The sequence below is a fragment of the Aplysia californica genome, unplaced genomic scaffold (assembly GCF_000002075.1).
Source record: "Aplysia californica isolate F4 #8 unplaced genomic scaffold, AplCal3.0 scaffold00743, whole genome shotgun sequence".
Classification (NCBI taxonomy): domain Eukaryota; kingdom Metazoa; phylum Mollusca; class Gastropoda; order Aplysiida; family Aplysiidae; genus Aplysia; species Aplysia californica.
In genome coordinates, this window is record NW_004798013.1 from 95349 (window position 1) to 109620 (window position 14272).

General features: G+C 38.8%; 1 protein-coding gene across 3 annotated transcripts in view; it reads right to left on the bottom strand.

The window, feature by feature from the left end:
* Positions 1-3679: 3679 nt before the first annotated feature.
* The window catches only part of LOC101855600 (microprocessor complex subunit DGCR8), a 34868-nt gene continuing 24275 nt past the window's right edge, over positions 3680-14272 (bottom strand). For all 3 annotated transcript variants that reach the window (XM_005109021.3, XM_005109023.3, XM_005109020.3), the window contains exons 13-17: positions 11971-12071; positions 11322-11421; positions 10332-10466; positions 7153-7245; positions 3680-6502 (exon numbers count right to left, since the gene is read on the bottom strand). In XM_005109021.3, the coding sequence (XP_005109078.1) occupies positions 6425-6502; positions 7153-7245; positions 10332-10466; positions 11322-11421; positions 11971-12071 (507 nt within the window). In that variant the 3' untranslated portion in view covers positions 3680-6424. The remainder of the gene's footprint in view (positions 6503-7152; positions 7246-10331; positions 10467-11321; positions 11422-11970; positions 12072-14272) is intronic.

Sequence of the window (14272 nt, forward strand, 5' to 3'; positions counted from 1 at the left end):
AGGAGGAGGAGGAGGAGGAGGAGGAGGAGTGCAATGGTACGAACAACAATGATATACATGCACATACATGTATGTACTTAGCTGTCATAACATGCGCTATGCTACAATGACAGACTAGCTGCACTGTCCAGACCCTCGACTTGCATAGCCTCAACCATCTGGTGCTCCTCTTTGCTTGTTTGGAAAATAAAGTATCCAAACAAAAATGAATTTGTTTTTACTTCTGTTGGTTGTTACTGATGATCATGTGATGATGTCGCTGGGTTTTATTTTATTTTTGGTGCTCTTTTGTGGTGGTGGAGGTGGTGGTGATGGTGGTGTGGAGGCGCTGGTTTATAGTGGTAAGGTGTAGTGTGTAGTGTTTGTGATGATCGTGGTTGTGGTGATGGTGGTGGTTTTGATCATGATTGCGGTTATGATGTTTGTAGTGATGGTGGTGTCGGTGTGGTTGTGGTGATGGTGTAGTGATGTGGTGTGGTGGTTATGATGGTGGTGGTTGTGGTGTGATCGTGATGTTGGTGAGGTGGTGTTTTTGTGGTTGTGATGATTGTGGTGGTGTGGTGGTGGGGATGATGGTTGGAATGATGGTGGTAGTGATGATGATGATGATGGTGTCGTGGTTGTAATGGTAGTGGTGGTGGTGCGGTTATGGGGGTGGTGGTTGTGATGGTGTTGGAGGTGGTGGTGATCGTGGAGTGGTTGTTTGATGATGGTGGTGGTGGTGATGGTTGTGGTGATAGTTGTGGTGATGATGGTGGTGTGGTGGTCGTGGTGATGGTGGTGTTAGAGGAGGTTGTGATGATGGTGGTGGTGTAGTGATGTGGTGTGGTGGTTATGATGGTGATGGTAGTGTGGTGGTTGTGTGATGGTAATGATGACTGTGTGACCGTGGTAGTGGTGATGATGATGATGGTGGTGGTGGTGGTGGTGGGGGTGGTGATGAGGTGGTGAAGTGGTGGTGATGTGGTGGTGCTTGATTCGGCTGTTGTTTGAGGTGTTAGTAGAGTTTTGGTTGGATTGTTGTTGCTGGGGGTGGTGATCGTGTTGCTGTTGCTGGCTGTGTTTGCTGGGAATGTTGCAGCGGAGGTTGTATTAATGTCGTTGCTATTTCATAGCTGTCCTGTTGTTGCGGCTCAAGCTGTCGCTGCTGATGTCTGTTTCATTACGGTTTATTATGGTGTGTTTTTCTTTTTTGTTTGTTTCGTTGTTGTTGTTGTTGTTGTTTGGTAAGTATTTTACGGCGCTCGCAACTGCATAAGGTCATATTATGAGCGCGCAGGACACATTAAATATTTTCAGCTGGAAGAAAATTTGGAATTTTGGCCTGACGGCGGCCGAAGCCTACTCGTAATTTCATCGATTTTGGACAACCAATGGATCTTTCACGTGCACAACTTGCACACGGGACCTCCGAGATCTTTCGCCCATATTCGAGAAAGCTAGGAGTTAGATCTTACCTACCAGAAGATCAGTGGTCTGGCCGAAAGACAGCAGAAAGAAGGAGCCAAGGAGTAGCAGTAGAAAGGCTGCAGAAAGAGTCAGGAGCCCAGAGGAGGGGGCAAAGGAGGTGAGGGTAGAAATGGAGATAAAAGCAGATGACAGAACATTATTAGAGAGCAGGAAATGATCTGAAAGGAGAAAAATTTAGAGAAGAAAATTTTCCGTCGCTATCCAGATTCGGACCCGGGACCTATTGAATGAGACGCTTAGCTTTGTCTCTTTCTCACTAATTTTTGACATCACGTTGATTTGTTATTTTCAAGTGAAGAATATTATATAAGTACATTCCAATTCCATACTATTTATGTTGCTATTTCTCTTTTATTTTTCCCTTTTTACTGTGGTTTAATTTGTTGGTGGGTTGTATATTTTTTTCTTGCTATTGTTCCGGTGAGTGTTTTTTTGTTTGTTTGTACGAGTATATATATATAATAAATATATTATATATATATATATATATATATATATATATATATATATATACAGAGAAAGAGAGAGAGAGAGAGAGAGAGAGAGAGAGAGAGAGAGAGAGAGAGAGAGAGAGACAGAGAGAGAGAGAGAGAGCGAGAGAGATCTAAAGCGTAATGCCATTTAATTTGGTGCTGTCCCTACGTTTTAAACAAAATAAATGTGCTATGTTAGAGCGTGTCTCCACCAAAATCAAATACAGACACTGGCAGGTCCCCTGTATGTGATTCCCTAATTTATAAATTTAGGCCTTATGTAATGTCCTGTACTTTTTCTTGAATTACACACGTTTAGGGTTAAAACGGCCAAACTTCAGAAAGGTGGACACACGCCCTTGTTAAATTTTGTGGTTCTTATGTGCAGTTCTAATTTCGATTTCATTCTGTTGCGAAACCTTACTTTTTTAAATTGTGTGGCAACAAATGATATTCTGGATGCTTAAAACAGAGCTCAAGAAATTCTGGTGCTTTAGAGTAAGTTACCTCTTTCAACATATTGCTATACATACGTCGTCACAGAAAGTTGAAAGCTTGAAAATTAATGGCAACTTCTATGGCAACTTTAGCCGTTTTTTGTGACAACTCTTGAATTTTAAAAAATGGCAACAGACGCAGGTACTTGACAAGGGGAAAAACCCCTAACAATTTCACGTCTAATTTTGAGCCAACCACCCCCTAAAACCTAAAGCAAATTTTTGTTTGTTTTAGTAAGATTTTACGGCGCTCGCAACTCCAAAAGGTCATATGAGCGCCAAGGGGTGGATGTCAACAGAGAAGTCCTTACACATACAGGGAATCAGGCCTACTCTGCTCACCTCTCTAGCACAAAGTCTGCTTCGACTATCAAGGCACCCCGGAAATAGCTGGTCATAAGAGTGTGACAAACATTCAAAAGAAGTAGAGGAAAATGACGATAGAAAGGATCAGGAAAGAAAAAGCAGTAGTTCCCAGTTGCAGTTCAGGCAGTTATGTGCTTGACATTGTTGGATCAGCCCATTTACAATTCTACTGTTAGTTAGAACGAAAAATGTCCCCCCCCCCCTCCCTTTGGGAATGGCCTAAAGCAAATATAGGCCCATGGATATGCTCAAAACAATGAAAATTAAAAGCCTTTCGTTCTCTCAAGAGTTTATAGCACTTGCAACACAAAGGTCATACATGTATATAAGTAGTTACAAGGGAGTAACAAACTCAAAATAGAAGGAGGAGAGAAAAGGACAATAGATGTTTGATAGGAAAGAAGGAGCATCTCCTAACCACTCACAACCAAAAGCTTTAGTCACACAAAAAATGAAATCTTAAAAGAAAAATTCCAAAGAAACTGGCAGAGAATGCCCAACATGAAGACGTGCAATTTTTGAATGTCAAATTGAGGGTACTTTATTTTTAAGCACAAAGGGGACCTCAACAACTATGAAGATGATGATGAAGATGAAGAAGAAGAAGAAGAAGAAGAAGAAGAAGAAGAAGAAGAAGAAGAAGAAGAAGAAAAAGAAGAAGAAGACAAAGGAGAAGAAGAAGAAGAAAAAGAAGAAGAAGAAGAAGAAGAAGGAGAAGAAGAAGAAGAAAAAGAAGAAGAAGAAGAAGAAGAAGAAGAGGAGCAAGAGGAAGATGAAGAAGAGGGAGAAAAGAAGAAAAATAAGAAGGTCACCTGATACAAACAAAAAGACTCATTGTATTATCTATGATCACAGATTAAGAGAACACGCCTATGATTATATATCTCCTTCGAAGTTAGAAAAAGTTTATTAAGGTAAAAATATTACAGCAAAGAAAGAATGACATTATAATGCATAAACACATGCACATAAATTGTACGATGAATGACAAATTGAAGGCGCTTCATTAAGCACAAATGGGAATCACATCGAAAGCTGCTGTTGCAAAGCTAACAACATTCAGACAATTATGCTGCTGATTCTTCATAAAAGTCCTCAAAAATCTCCTCTAGGCCTAGGCCCCTATATCTCAACTTTAAAACAAAAACTGACACTGGGGCAAGGGTTCATTATCCAATCAAACTTACATCTACTTTCTTCATTCAACTGCTTTTTCATTTTCATGATACAGTACGGTCAACTCCGCCAGTGTTGAACTCACTGGAGTTGATCACACAAACCAAATTAACTAGACAAAAAGGATTAAATTGTACATGTAGAGTCTTAATGCTCCTCTCAACATAGGTAAGTCATTTAAGAGACAGTGCCTTCGACTTAAACGCTGCATCTCTGATAGGGCCGAGCCAAATGGATGGAGAGCCCTAATAAGTCCCCAAAACAACACCCCCAAGCTCAGAACTTGGAGATTTGTCCCAGAGTCATCCACTCTATAGCCCACAGAGGGTTATGGGAATGTACTATAGACTGAAAGAGTTATCACAGTGCTCCTTGTTTCATTCAAAGACTGAAAAGTGTCACTTATTTTTTATCATTATTATTATTAGATCTATTATTATTATTATGTACATTTTGTGAAAATAACTAAAAATTTACGCATTTGAAAACAAAATGACAGTTTATACTACTACTAGACAGAACTAATAGTCAAACTGGGATATAATAGGACAGATGGGACCGGCAGTTTTTCCCTGTTATAAGCCAGTCCTGTTACAAGCATTGTCATGGGAAACTACCAGTACCATAGCACCTTCAGCTTACTATATGATTAACGTAAATCAAACGGGCTGTTTTGCTGACACTGAGACGGAATCTATCATTGAACCGATGGTGGGGCGGGGTGATTTGAAAGTTTGTGTTTAGGCAAGTGACCATCATACAAACATGCCTAATGTCTAGGTTGAGACAAAATTTTAATTTGACAGATCGAAAGTAAGTTCAAGCGCTGCAAAATCACTGTTATATCTGAGTCTGCACAAATTGAACCCTGAATATACTATAGCCAGGTTTGTATTACTTATACACTTGTACCGTAGAGAAAAGAAAGGGGATTTGATTTGGATTTATCACTGTTTTACCCAAGTTCCTGTAGTAACAGAGGTCAAATGGACTGGACTGTATAGTTTTAAGCAGAAAACAAATGCTTAGAAAAATAACTGTTCTTCCAGAGAAAATAACAGAAATCATGGCAAAAATGAAAAAAACGGTGTCCCTGTGAGGAAAGCCAGGAAGGTACATACACCTTACTGTTACTGAAATTTGTTCTTTATTCTCTAACTAGGAAATAAATTATTACGAATGACTTAACGTTCCCAGCTATATTGTAAGTGAGGGGATGTAACCATGAATAATGAACCTAGTCTTTGAGAAGACAGAGGAGGGTTAGGTCCCTTTGCTGAAAACTGACAATTTAAGGAAAAAATCTTGCAAGCTTTTCAAATATTTGACCTAAGATTAGCAGTTCTTACGACACTGAGCAGTGGCAACCACCTCTCATCAACATCAAACAGATATCATATGATTGTTTTGCTAAGTGAAGAAATTTCTTTTTGATTCTGATGTTTTTACACTCCCGTCAACAGAATTAAGATCATTTATGAGGCGAGCTTCCAACCCTGCCAGTCAGGACTAACCCAAGCTGTGAGGGAGACAATGTCTCCCCTGTATCCGAGTTCGGGCCTTTCCTTGCCCCGCTAAACCCGAGCACAGGTAATTAAGTTTACATAGAGAAAAAAAAAAGGGGGATTACGGTAAGGTCCCACGCTGCTGTAGTGGGTGCCACTAGTATTGGGACCTATGCAAAGCCGATCAGGGCCTGTAGAAAATGTGCAAAAATCATACAAACCCTATTTCTTCCAGGTACTAGGCATTTCTAAAAACAATCATACCATTTAACTTGCACTTATACAAATAACACTTAAGCCTTAAGAGAATTCTCAACAACAGATAAATTGCATATTCAATATCAATTCGTTACAGCCTAATCTCCCATTTACGTTGCAAACATAAAATAGATCGTTCCATTCATTCATCCAACAAAAAACCCATATGACCAACACAATCAATTTCTTTCAGTCAATTCACTTTCAATATTGCAAACATACAGTAGATAGTCCCATTCAACGTGGACAAAAAAAACCCCCACATGACCGACACAATCAATTTCTTTAACAGTAAATTTCACTCAATGTTACAAACATACAATAGATGGTTCCAGTCAACTCATCAGACACAAAAACCCCCCAACAAAATACAAGTACAATACGACCAACACAATCAATTACTTTCACAGTCAGTTACACTTTCAATATTGCAAACTTGCAATAGATGGTATCATCATCACAAGAGACAAAAGTCCCAAATGACCACCACAATCAATTTCTTTAACAGTCAGTTACGCTTCAATAATATTACTAACAAACAACAAACGACTCATTCAATTCAACAGACAAAAAAAAGACCCACAGGACCAAAAACCAATCGTCAATTTCACATCAACATTGCAAAACAAAATAGATGGATTGATAATATCGCTGCCCTCGGGGACGGATTAGTCACTGTTCACAAGTCCACTCCGGACATTTTGCTGGGGAGGTCTTTGCTAGAGATGATGATCTTTCCTTTAGACTGAATGGCTTCCTGAGAGAAAGAGAAAAAAAACACTTTTTTTTAAAGATAATATAATAATAATAATAATAAATAGCATTTGTATAGCCCATATCCCAGCTCCACAGCAAGCTCTATGCACTTTTCACACGTGATGGAAGGCAAATAACCAAAAATTCAGAGAAAGTCTTTGCTGGAGATAAATATCTCCTTTTTTAAACTAGATGGCTTTCTAGGGGAAAGACATTTTCTTAAAATAATAAAACAGGAGACGATTTATAAACTACATGCTGTAAGTTTCTAACAGTCTTTTACTCAAGGGCACTGAAAAGGTTAACATCTGTACCACTAATTAGACAACCTCCTGACAATCTAGAGACAATCTTCCAAACCATCATGAGATAATCCCCTACTCACCAAAAGATAATCTAGCTATCATGAGCCAATCCCCTAATAACCATATCATAATCTCCTAACCATAATAAAATAATCTTCTGACCATCGTGAGACAATCTCCAGACAATTATAAGATAATCTCTCGAGCATGAGACAATGTCCAAAACCATCATGAGATAATCTCCCAGCTGGGGGGAAAGAAAAAAAAGAGGAAAAATAAAAGGGAAAGCAACAAAAGAAAAGTGAAGAAAGAAGACAAGAGAAGAGAAGAAAGAAGAAGTCCCCACCTTTTGTTTGTGTAGTTTCCTCATCTCTTCCTTCAGACTCTCCAGCACAGAGTGGTTTGGCGCGTGCGTCTTGATCTCATTCATCTCCTCCACCTGGGCAGAGGGTTATCATAACAGTTTTAGTACCATTTTAGTTTTATATGGCAAATGCAACGCAAACAGGTCATTAAAAAGTTGGAGATTAGAGGTGACATTAGAGAGTAACATACAAAGAAAAGAAAGAGGAGATATAAGTATAAGGACAATAGATATTTGATAGGAAAAAAGGAGCAAACCATATCAGTTCCCCAACAACTTGTTGAAATTTTTATTATTTAAAAAAACATTTTTCGGTGGGTGTTTTAAGGAGCTCGCAACTGCATAAAAGGTCATAAGAGAGCCTAAGACACATTAAACATTTTCAGCTTGTAGGAAATTTTTAATTTTGCACGGGTGGCGGCTGAAGCCTACTCTTATCAACTTTCGTTGAAATTTAAAAAGAAACTGACACAACAGAAGCAATAGTGCAATGTACAGTATGGAGTGAGATTGACTGCAAATGTCTCTCACCCCTATCAACACAATTTAGATCATTTAGGGGGAGGGCAGCTTAACCCTTTGAGCCCTGACCTCCTGAGGCTACTCTGCCCCTCTGCCTGAGCTCCTGAGCAATATATTACGAACATGGATAAGATCTGAATACCTTTCCATTTCCCAATCAATATAGTCCTCATCATTACTAGCATATAATTCAGAAAGATCTTCAAAACTGACATTCTGTGTAGTAAACACTGTTTTCCCCGTGCATTTTGTCCCAGGCTGGCCAGTGGCTAGGCATACGGGCAGTTTCATGCGCCATCGGTATACCAGTGGCAAGAGCCCAAAGGGTTAAACCCCACCTGTCATGACAGACCCTGGTTCAGTGAGATTCAACATCCCAGCAGACAGATGGAAAGACTTCAACAAAATAACCTCTGCACACGAGAATCAAACTCATGTCTTTCCATGCTAAGTTGAACAGCCTAATCATGACACCACAGACAATGGTAAGTGTTAAACCCCTCTACAAATGCTAAAGAATTGGGAAAAAGAGGTGTCCATCGGTGATAGGACCCAAGCCAAGCGGACGCAGAGCCTTCAGAACTCCATAAACAATTCCTGCTCAAAAACATTCAGGGTAATCTGTATCCTACACTTTCTCCTATATACTATCCACATCATTTATACTTCGCAATCACATCTCGCTGATCGGCAATGTTTACCACCCTGTTTCTAAGGATTTTCCACAAAATGCCTTTGCCTTTGATGGCAAGCGTTTTTACAATATTATGATAGACCTGCATGTGAGCCTCAACCAGATTGTCTGAAAATTTTGCGCACCCCCCCCCCCCTAACTTATAAGAGCTTTTAAATTGTGGATGTCATAAAAGGAAGGACTTCCGCGCAACGAGCAACCACCCGAACAAACACAATAACGAAGAGACCTAACCCTAACCCAAACCATACCCCCAAAAAGAACCTGCAACGACCCTCATGTAAAAAGGCCAGAACAAGTCCCCCCCCAAAAAAAATCACACTCCAAAACAAGGAGCATAATAATAATATATGGCCTACATTGCTATAAAGAGTTAGATACAATAGAATTGGAAATATGAATCTTTCTCTATAAATATCTAGTTATATTATAAATAGATCTAGTGATCTAAATAAATCTAGATCTAGATCTAGTAGAACAAGTGAATAGGAATAGGCCTTGAACGAGAAATTTGCATCCGATTCCGAACAGAGGGACTCAGCTGAGTCTACCTAGGATTCTAGATCTAGAGTAGATTAATTAGATCTTTATTCTAAGTAAATAATTCACGCCCTGATAAAATGCGTTTTACCAACATTAATATTACAGCACAACCTATGGTTTGACACAATAGAATTGGAATATGAATCCTCCATTGAGGTCTATAATGATCTATAAATCTAGATCTAGAGTAGAACAAGCGAGTCGGACTTGAAAGAATCCACATGATCTGAACTATCAGTAAACAAACGAAACTTAAAACGGCCGCTCGAGCACGAAACTGAAAGTAGATAATTTAGGTCGTCGTACTTTTTCGTATTCGTATTTCTACTCAGGTGCCGACAATTATGTCGGAAACGCCTACGTCGGCAGTCGGCACAAAAACGAAAGTGCCAACAAAGCCGCCGGGAGAAAAATGGGGGCGCTGGCAGTCGGCCAGGCCTCGCACTTCGCACATTGACTAATACAGGTAGGCCTAGCGATAGCATCGGCCGGCTCACGGGTCGGGTCGCGATTGTCGGACTTCAGATGATTGTCGGCAAACATGCAGGTCTATTATGAGCCTTGTGAAGGCAAAGTGTTAAAAAAAACTATCACTTGACTTAGAAAACTACTCACTTTATCCACTGACTAGAATTATTTACCCACTTTCTGAAATAAAATGCTCATTTTCTTTTAGGATTTGTCATCGAAGGTATGAATTCTTATCAGAAACTTTTTTCTTAACTACAAAAGAAAACTGGTATTGAGGTTAATTCTGACGCCAAAGATAGTACAAGACAAGATGGGCCACTCAGCCTAAAAAGTGTCCGCAGGAAGTATGCTCTTTGTTTCAGATGGCGCTGCAGTCTGTTTTGAAGCTCTCTTTCGTTTTTCCAGAAGAAGAATAGGAATAGCACTTCCTTGCGTGCGCAGATCGACTGCTGTTCATCAGCAGTTCGGGTACGTTCAGTGCGGAGTTTTAGTTTTTTAAAATTTTAATGACCTCTCGCCTTTCATTCTAAAGTCAAATTAAACGAAGAAAACCATCACCCTTTCCTCCGGAACAGGTTTTTTGTCAGCGTAACCATTTTAAAAAAGCGTTCTTCCGAAATTTATCCCAAAACTTGCTAGTTTCACTTTGATTTTTAAAAACTCAAGTAGGGTAACTCTGTTCGCAAAGAGTGCGCTTTTGTGAAGAGGGCGCCACCAAATTTTGAGGACACTTTTTTAATTGGCTCAAAGAGAGAAGTGGCCCATCTTGTTATGTACTATCATTGTCTGACGCTAAGGCTAACAAAAATTCAAAGCAGCCTCTGCTGTCTAAATGAAATTACTGGTACAGAAATGGTTTATTTAATAAACTAACGATTTTACCCCATCAACTACCTAATCATATCCTATTTCTCCCCTAAAAACCACCCACTTTCTCGACAGGCTTCTCCATGTTGGTTCCGTAGAGCCGGAGCAGCGAGCCCCAGCTGGGCACATGAGGGTGGAGTTTTGCCAGGATAGCCTGGGCCGCCAGCTGTTTCCCGTCTCGTTTGTTCTTGGCCACAACCTGGACAAAATTTAAATAACAATGTATAATAATAATAATAACAATAATAAATAGAGTTTGTTCAGCACAAATTCCTGCTCAACAGCAAGCACTAAGTGCTTTACAATCCATATTAATATCCCAGCAGACCTGATAGCATTCTGAAACAATTTCAACTTCCTGGGAAGCATACAGTGCAAGCTGCCATTTTACAGGCGCTAAAACACTAACGTACTGACATGGGACAAGATATAGAGACGTACAGTGGACATTGTCCATGACCGTCGACCCATTGTGGAGGAGTAAAGAGGTTGTCTTAAACAGGTAGATGTCTTGGTCAGTGTCATTAAGATATAGCAAAAAATGTAAGAAGGAAAGAGGGAAGCAATCATAAAGCCAAATGAGGTTTCGTCATTACAAAAGGCAACATACGCACATACAGACCATCAGGAATAGATGAGTAGAAATATTCAGTTCACTACTAATTGGCACAACAAGCTTCCTCTCCTAAGAAACTGAAAACAAATTACAGGAAACTCATTTTGTCAGGATGCAGCTCACCCATATTTTCCAAGAATAGCTCAAAAACACAAGCACACTCTCCACAACAAAACAAAAAAACTTATAACGCAACCATTACTCTCCCCTTTCCATTGATCAACCGTTTGTTTGAGGAGCACATCAACACAATAATGGTCATTAAGTGCTGGGAAAAAGAAGGAACGAGAGACAGAAACAACAGAAGGAAAGTAAGGAAGTAGGACCTACCAGTGCCATTGCAGAAGAATCTGTCATGATACAAAAAGAAATTTAAAAAAAGTAAAGCAATATACCATCCTGTTTGTATGATCTGCTAACACAAGCACAATGACTCACCGTAGCCGAGTGCTTTCCCACTTCGATGGAGAACTCACACTTCTGGTTCTTGAGAGGCTGCGTACTCACATTGCACTGCGTGTTGCCCATGCCAAAGTTTCTGAAAAAAACAAAACAACAACAGATTTTTAGGGTGTAGAAATATAAAATTCTCAAAATTTGACAGCAACGATAACCTTTACACCACAAATGCCCATAATGTAGATCTTTCCAAAATAACCTCTCTAGTAAGCTTCTACAAACACACACTTCAGCTGTTTCAGCGCAAGTAATGCTATTTAGACTGCAGAGGCTGCTTAGAACATTTTTGATAGCCTATCTAGGCAAAAGTAACAAACATCAATGCCAGAGTTTTTGAGCAGAGGAAAAAAAATCTTGATTAGCAATAATACCTTCAATTACGTATCCAGAAAAAAAACAACAGTCTTTTTAATTTTAATAGTGTTTATGAAGATGATATGAATTACAAATTCTTTATCCGTTTAAGACTACCTCTATATTGGACTTCTTCGACATCAATGGAGACGCAGAACATTTACAGTAACAATTTAATTATAAATATCACAAAATACTGCTTCTTGGGAAGTGAATCGTCAAACAGGAACCTGGTCTGTTACAGTGAGCAGTCTGTCACCAGACAAACACTCACCTTCTCAAACATTCCAGAAGCAACTGGTATGGGCTCGGCTGACCTACTTTATTCCCCAGGTCATTCACACGTGGGTCTGTCACTTTGATTTCGTCAAAAAACTATGGACAAAAACACGAAACGGTCACTGCGATTTCATTAAAAATCTCTGGACAAAACACGAAATGTAGAGTACAAACAAAAACTTTGTCATTGTATAGGTTTAACTGATTCCGTCCATTCGGCTCTGAGTTTTTCCGCTGCCTCCATTCGACCGCTGTGAGCGGCTCAAAGAAATCCAAGCGAAATCCGAAACAAATGTGCACTTTTTAACATAGTTCCTACTTTTTAAGTTGTCGAAAGGAAGTAGAACTTGAATAGAAGCCTGACCTTAATCTCTGAGTGCCAATGCCGATCGAAACTCCGCAAAATTCTTGCAAAAATCGTTGTTTTGTTGTTGCTATGTTAGCTAGATCTAAGGGGTAAACAACACGGAGCCTGGCATAATAAAAAGGCCCTTCCAAGAAAGATATTCAACTAAATTTGTGAGATTCTTGCATAATTGTGTGCCAGGGTGATAGCACTACAATTTTGTGTTGATTCCGATGGATTATAAGGACTTGTAGAGTTGAAAAAAATGTGGTGAGTCAAAATTTTCGAAGAGCTGTTGCGCAATTTTTTTTCCCCACTCGTTTTTGTCTGAGGGAAAATACATTACAAACACATTATGAGTCACTGTTATTGATATAAACAGATTCCTCTATTGATTCCCATCAGTTTGGTATATGACAGTAAATATAAGAGTACTTAGAGTTTCACAGTAATGCATTGAATAGATGCACCCCAGGTCCAAAACTGAACAGATAAAAATAATTCTGTCCAGAGCCTGGAAAAATCCAAGGATGGAATCAGTTAAAGCCCATTTCAATATTAAGTTAATTTTCAAGAGGCAAATTTAGCTCGTTTGGAAAAATGACCATCCTCAAATAACCAAATGCATCTCTTTGAGTACCATAACCATCAATTGTGGAGAATTTGTGTCAACAGAAGCACACCAACACAATAATGCTCTTTAAATGAAGAGAAAGAAAAAGACAGACACATAGAAAGAAAAAAAGAAAGAAAAGAAGTGAAGTGAAACGAACCTGAGGCATCCCCCAACTCTGTTAATTAAAAATTCAGCCAAACCTACAACATTATTACTTTCTATAGTTTTGAGAAAATTCAAAGAAAAAAAGAGGGCTTAACTCATTCGCTACGCCTAACAGTGGGTAGCGGCGCGGCTAAAGTTGCTTCCGTACGCAAAGCCGCCCCCCGACGGCTCAAGAACCGACCTATAATTCTAGCTTAGATTCTATTCCAATCCAAATTAAAATAAAGGTTATAATATAACATTGACTTCCGGGTCAAGCGTTTCCACCGAAAATCGGAAGTTTAGATTCAGTTTTGAAACACAATTTCGAAGTTTATGCCACTTTAGTTTTATCGCGATGCCTAGTCTTAGTACTTTTACACAACAAAATGTATCTTTATTTTGCTCACTAAAGAAATATAGCCTGTTATTGAGAAATCCATATTTTTGAGTGTTAGACCTTGAGGTCTAGATCTAAATTGTCAAAATATCTTTTTCCCCTCAAAATCACTATTTTTGGGTGAAATTACACGAAATGTACCACTCAAGACATGTATAGGTTTATTTCCAAATACAATTCAGAATATTTCCATATCAGATACGAGTGGTTTTTTTCTGTTTGTGTCCTTTTTTCAAAATTATAAAACTTTTTTTTCTTTCCATATCGCAGACATTATGATCCATAGATACATATTTTATGGAATGTATGTAAAAAAACTGCAAATTTTTCAATATTTTCCAATTCTATATTCATTTATGGTTATTTCGATGTATCATTTGACTAGGTGCAAACATTTTTTGAGTTTCACCAAAGATTATTGGTTTTTTATTTCAAATTTCATCTGCCTGCAAGCAAAAATGTGTTGCATAATCACCTCTTACAGGAGCCAAAGTTGAAAAATACACAAATAAATATTACAGATGTATTTTACAAACCATACTGAAAGTTTTGGAATATAATATGTTGATATTTATTTGAATTTGTGGCCCCAAAGACCTGAGAACTGCGCACTAGTCATCATCTCATTTCGCCCTCCCGAAAAAAATTCGTCCACAAGCTAAAAATAATATGTAGCGAATGAGTTAAGATAGAACCATGACTTGAGTGCAGATTATATTTCAATTAAAAGGAAATAACGAAATAAAACAAAACTTCATTGTAAGATGCTCTTCATTCACATTGTGACCTCT